The sequence below is a fragment of the Buceros rhinoceros genome, unplaced genomic scaffold (assembly GCF_000710305.1).
Source record: "Buceros rhinoceros silvestris isolate BGI_N320 unplaced genomic scaffold, ASM71030v1 scaffold22193, whole genome shotgun sequence".
Lineage (NCBI taxonomy): Eukaryota > Metazoa > Chordata > Aves > Bucerotiformes > Bucerotidae > Buceros > Buceros rhinoceros.
The window spans coordinates 12,601-18,843 of record NW_010402577.1 but is presented as its reverse complement, the minus strand read 5'-3'; the positions used below and the strand labels follow the sequence as shown (position 1 = coordinate 18,843).

The 6,243-nt window shown below is 58.5% G+C and overlaps 1 protein-coding gene across 1 annotated transcript in view; it reads left to right on the top strand.

Moving 5' to 3' along the window:
- Positions 1–6,243, top strand: part of FOXP4 (forkhead box P4) — a gene marked incomplete at its 3' end in the record, with an annotated part of 34,111 nt that overhangs the window by 19,155 nt on the left and 8,713 nt on the right. Inside the window, exon 4 of the mRNA XM_010132678.1 lies at positions 942–1,028. Within this exon, the coding sequence (XP_010130980.1) occupies positions 942–1,028 (87 nt within the window). The remainder of the gene's footprint in view (positions 1–941; positions 1,029–6,243) is intronic.

The following is a 6,243-nucleotide window of genomic DNA, read 5'->3' as shown; positions in this document are numbered from 1 at the left end:
TGGGTGGGGGGGCGGGCCGGTGGGAGGGGGGCCGCCAGGGCTCGCTGCCCTCCCCGTGCCTCTGGCCCCCGCCTGCAGCCAGCACATCCATCACCAGCTGTTTATTTAGGGGCTGGGGTGAGAGCTGGCGTCAACAACAGCAGGTCCTGGCGCTGCCTTCTACAGACTGGGACCCTCTTCAGTGGCTCATCAAGGGGCCGAAGTGTTTTTCTGTTCTACTGGCCCAGCAAACTCCTCTGTTTTGACTGGGGTGCTGTGAGGAGCCTGCGCTTTCCCATGGTGCCCGTGAAGGGGGATGCAGGTCCAAGCCTCTGGCACTCGCGGGGGTTGCACTGGCCAGACCAGGGGCCACGTGTGCCCTTCCTGGTTCCCTTCTCTCAACCTCAACATGTTTTGGGGTCCCGACATGCAAAAAATGGGGTTTCTCCACTGCTCAAACACTGCGTTATGTGCCAGCACCCCTGGGTCTGATTTTCTCAAGGGGCTCACCCACCTCTGGGTGTTTCATATCCCCCCGTCAAACATACCACTCCCCAGGATACTCAGGAATTACTGAGCCATGAGGGAGGTTGACCCTCCACCCTGGGGCTGGGCAGGCGGAGGCTTCCAGAGAAGCCAGTGGCAGAAAGCCAAGAGCAACTGGTCAGCGTTGAAGCGAGCGGCAGGTTTGGCACTGGTGCTGTCTGGGGATTTTGCTTGCTGTGGGGATCCAGAACCCTCAGCAGCATGTGCCCGAGGTTTCCTCTGCAGCCATGCCTCCTTTGGCAGGTGCTTTTTTAACCTGTGGCCAAGAGCCTGCCCCGACAACACCATGCCAGGAGCTGCCATGGCTGTGACAAAGCCCAGTGCTGGGCACAGGGTGGTACTGGGCAGGGAGATGCAGATGGGGTGTTTCCGCTGCTAATCCAGGCTGCTCTCTCCCTCTGGTCTCTTCCTCCCAGTTGCAGGAATACTACAAGAAGCAGCAGGAGCAGCTTCACCTGCAGCTATTGACACAGCAGCAAGCCGGAAAGCAGCAACCCAAAGAGGTGAGCTGACGCAGACGGGTGCTGGGCCATCAGATCTGGCGGCAAATCAAAGGGGATCCAGCACAAACAAGGTGTGAGTGAATCCCAGCACCCAGGGCAGCCAGCTGGGAGCCAGCAGGGATGGGACACAGGGGCATCCTGCTACGGGGGGTTGCTGGGGTGGCCAGTTTGGGTGCTGGGAGTTGTTCCTCCTCCTCCCTATCTGCGATATGGCATGTGTACCAAGCTGCATCGTTCTCAGCGCCATGTCAGCACATCTAGAAACTGTGGGGTGGGTGTGGGAAGCGGTGAAGTCAGTGGGTGTGGGCTGGCAGCTCGTACCCTCCCCAGCAGGAGTGGCAGGTCACGGGCCCCCAGCACAGAGCGAGGGATCCCCAGATCCTCGTGGTGGAGGAGGCAGAGGAGACTCAGCCCTCGCCCGCTGCTCTGGCCCTGCCTGGCTCTCGGCACAGCCGGGGTTGGTCAGCCCGGTCGTGACGAGCTGGCACAGCAGCACCCTGCAAGTGGACAGGCAGGGCTGGTCCCCACCGGACCACCGGTTCCCACTGAACCCAAACCAGGGCTTTTCCTGCCAGCAAAGGCGGATCTGCAAAATCCAAGTGCTGCGTGAAGGAGCAGCGGTGCCAGCAAAGGGCTTTTCCAAGGGAGATGCTCGGGCAGGGGGTGCTGTCAGCCCCCAGGACCGGGTCAGCAGTGGTGGGGCCTTTGCTGGGGAGGTGGTTTCCTGGTGCAGAAGCGTTCATGGTGGTGTGATTGCATCAACCTTATATAACTCCCTGACACAACGGGGTTTGCTCTCTTTTCCCGTAGTAATGTGCTCAGAGGCATCGTGGCTGTATCAGCAACACTCGGTTTTGGGGATGTGCTGGTCGCACAGAGTCTGGGCATCGACCCTGCCTGGCAGCGGGCAAACAGTGCGCTCCCTTCCTTTTTCTTCTCTATTTTTGCCCCATTCTCTTCCAAGATCGGTGCATAAGGGTGTAGTTTGCATTCCACGTGCTCCTGTATGTCTGGAATCCAGAGACTGGGCTCCTTCCTTGGGCTCCCAGTGCAGAGGGACATGGAGCTGAGCCCCTCAGTCCTCAGCCCCAGCCGAGCATCAGTAGGAAGCAGGGGAATGGGGTGCTGGTGCTGTCCATTGCAGTCGCCCCTCCTGAAAACCAACACCCTGATTTACACTCAGCACTTCAAAACAGAGCGTTCCTTTGAGGAAGAAAGGGTTTAAGTCCAGACTGAGCACTGGGGGCTTGATGGTAGAGCACATGCCGGCACTGGGGGAATAGGGCGGCTTGGGGTCAGGCCAGCACCCACTTGAGCCTTCAATAGGCTTTGACCTAGGCTTTCATTGCGGGATGTCGGTGTATTTACGCAGCGTGCGCGGGGTCAGGCTTTATCGGAGCCATCTCCAGGAGCTGGAGTAGCTGCTCGAGCTCCAGGAACAGGGGAGGCATAAATCTGAGCTTCCTCAAGGACTTTCCTCTTGGCCGCGGCGATGTTATATTGCAGCAACAAACGGGGATATAATTAAGCTCTAACAAAGGGCTTGCTTAGCGGGCTCCTGGCTTAAAAAGCACATGTTAACTTTTAATTAAATGGTACAGAGAGACGAGAAATTTATCTGCGAAGGAAGTCTGAGTGGCCAGTGTGGGGGAAAGGGGCATTAGGTGCTGCTAAAGGGGTGTGTGTCCAGTTCCTGGCAGAATCACAGGGCCACAAAACTGACCCAAGGTGGAACCCTCTGCTGGGAGGAGAGGGGAGAGAGCTGGGGGTGTTCAGTCTGGAGAGGAGAAGGCTCTGGGGAGACCTTAGTGCAACCTGTCAGTACTGCAAGGGGATGATAAGAATAATGGTGACAATCTTTTCAGCAGGGGCTGTTGGGACAGGACAAGGGATGATGGTTAAACTGACAGAGGGAGATTGAGACCAGAGAGAAGGAAGAAATTGTTGCTGCTGAGGGTGGCAACACAACCCTGGGTTACCCCAAGAAGTGGCAGAAGCTCCATCCCTGGCCCCATCCCAGGTCAGGTTGGCCCTTGGGGCTCTGGGTGCAGATGTCCCTGCTGCCTGCAGGGGTTGGACTGGAGGAGCTTGGAAGGTCCCTTCAACCCAAACCAGACTGTCAGTTTATGATCACCAACCCACACCTGGGAAGAACAGCGAGGGGGTCTCCACAAGTAGATGTCATAGTGTTTCCCCACCGCAAAACCCTGGGGCTGGGCTTTGTGGGCTTCACCCCATGAATTCAGGCAGCTGCTGTTAATACAGCTCGCGCTGGGCAGCAGCACATGCCTGCTGGGAACGGCGATACCGTTGTTTCCCCCGACGGCGTGGGGAATAGCTGGCATGTCTGGGATGCCGCCGCAGAGCTGCTCTTGGCTGGCGTCAGCTCCATCATGGAAATCCACGGCAGTATTTAATTATAGCCCCACTGCAAGGTTTATAAACCCAGTGCCTTCTGCTTTCCCTCTGCTTGATTTCAAGGACTCGCCTCAGTGTAATTGTAAGTCAGTGGCTTGTCTGCGAGCGTGGAGGGGATCAGCAGGTGGGAAAGGCTTTGTGCCGCCGCGCCGAGGAAGGTGCCGGGAGCAGGTTAGCAGCATCTCATGGAGGTGCAGCTCAGATCTCCCCAGGAGGAGCAGCACGGCTGGAGGTCCCCCGGCAGGTAGGGGGAAGGGGAGAGCAGGAAAAGAGGGAACGTGGAGGATGGAAACGTGTCGGAAGCGCCTGTCAGCAGCATCCTGTCCCAGAGGATGTGGAAGGTGCTCTGTGTCCTGGTCTGCGAGGAAGGGGTCAAGCAAGATGGCTCATCCCTGCATTCCGCTGGGATGGGGCTGAGCTGCAGCACATCCCAGCCCATCCCAGAGTATTTTTCTGCATTAGGGTGTAAGGATGAACCCCCAGCAGCATCCTGGGCCTGGGGGGAGTGAGGAGGTGTGTGAGGAGCAGGGGGCTGCAGCGCCAGGATGGGATGGCTCCAGACAGCCCCTTGCCCTTGTGGCAAGAGGCGACGAAGCCAGCATCTGCCATCCCAGTCTTTTTCCAGCTGCTTTGCCTCTCCAGTCCATGTGCAGAGACCCCAGTACCCCCTGGGGACAAGGCCAGGAGGTCTCCATGTGCCCCCAAAGCTGCTGGGGGCGGGGGGTTGTCCCTCTTGCGAGTCTGTCAGGGCAGGGGAGGGGGTTGGCGCCGGGGGGCTGCTTGCCGCCTAACCTCGGTGTCAGCTTAATGAACTGCTCCTGTCAGTCCCGCGTGTCACGCCGAAACTCCTCCTGATGTGCTCATAAATCAAAGTGACGGGCGGCTCTTACCCCGGTAGCTGCACCCAGTCATCTGCGTCTAATGCGCGCCGAGCGCGGGCGAAGCTCCGGACCCTGAGCCCCCGCACTGGGACGGGAGGCAGGGCTGGCATGTGGAGGGCGGGGGAGCTAAACGCAGGATCCAGCCCTAACACAGAGCAAACACCATGGGCGCATCCTGGGGGTCCCCTCTGGGAGGGACTCAGCCAGAATTTGCCAGGATGGGGCTCGCCAAGGGCAGAGCAAAGCTCGTGGGGTGATGGCTGGCGAGAGATTTTCAAAAAGACCAAGTCTGAAATTCAGGCTTTTGCCTCCCTGCCTTCTCCAGGGCAAACTCGTGACTCAGAGCCTCCAGGCTGGTGAGTGCTGTGGGGTAGGTCTGCATGTGGGTGCACCTCTTCACCCATCCCTTTGGGTGGCTTTGAGCCCGTGCAGTTGGTGGCTCTGCGATGCAGCAGTTGCTCTCTGAGGACTGGCAGGGTGGCTTCCCCAGGGAGAAGTGTCCTTGGTTTGGCTTAGCCCAGGCATTTGTGCATCACTGGGCACCAGGACTCGTGTTCCCGGGACTGATCCCCGTGTTCATGGCCTAGTGAAGTTGGAAGGATGCACATGTGGATTTGAAGCACGTGAAGGTTCAGGTCCCTGCCAGAACCACACCTGGGTCAGGGCTGCTCACTTCCCAGGAGCTCAGGGGACCTGACGCCACCAGATGCCGCTCCTGTAAAGCCAGGTCAGGAGAGCCAAGCTGGGCTACAAGGCACAGGCGACATGCCCTGGGGATCCTCATGACTTCATCCACTCCCAATTTCCTCCTCCTCCACAGCCTGGAAGTGCCATGAATGAAACTGTGTTCGTGCAGAGCCTGGGCTTGCCCCGGGGCCCCCGGGGAGGGTGGTGACAGAGCTGGGAAGAGGAGGAGAAGCCTATCCCATCCCATTCACTTCCATCCCGTCCTGTCCCAGCTGCTGTTTCTAACCAAGAACATGCGTGTCCCACCCACGCGGTGGCAGAGCTTCCCCTCAGAGGGGACAGGGACACCGTGGGGACAGCGCTGCCTCTGTTAAGGCCCCCTTTTCTTGTCCATGTCTTTTCTTGTCCATGTCTTTTCTTGTCCATCATGGTCCTACGGTCTATGGTCTCCTCCGGTCCCGTGGCCTGAAGCCCTCCTGGCTCAGTGCCTTGCTCAGGAGCGAAGGTGAGTGCAGGGATTTCTCTTCACTGAGCAGAAATCGCTTTCGTTTGTGCCGTTACCTTCAAATGTCAGAGGTGCAGTGCTGAGGCAAAGCCAGAGGAGATCCGGACCTGACTCAAGGGGGACAGTTCTGCTGTGGTCGAGAAGTGGACAGGACAGGGAGGAGTCCTCACGTCCCTCTGAGACTGAGAAACCAGATTTAAACTCTGTGTGCCCTCGGCAGGACTCGCATCGTGCCTATTGCAGCCCGCGGGGATTTTGCAAGGCAGTGCCTGCAGCCCGTCCTCACCCTCTGCTTCCCAAAGCCATGGCTGAGCATCTGCAGCCCCTGCAGGGGACAGGGTCCAGGGTGCTGCTGCGGGTACAGCAGCACCAGCTGGTTCCAAACTAAGCTGTGGGCTGGGTTTGCCACAGAGAGCCTGTCTGCTGTTCCTGTTGAGCAGAGAGCGAGCTGCAGCCTCGGGGATCATCGAGAGCGCAAGGTGGGGCTGTGCCAGGTCCCTGGGATCCCTGGTGAACTGGGTCCCTGAATCCTTGCGGTGTGCAGACCTAAAAAAATTTTTTTTAAAAAAAGGACATTTCCTATTGCAAAGCTCTTGCGCTCATCAATAAGCACCTGAACATGAAGATACTTCTTTTGGGGCCTTGCAGTGGGGCTGCAAAGTGAGATGAGGGGGAAGCGCCTCAGCACGGGCTCGGCTGAGGCAGGGGCGCTTTTCTTGCTCAG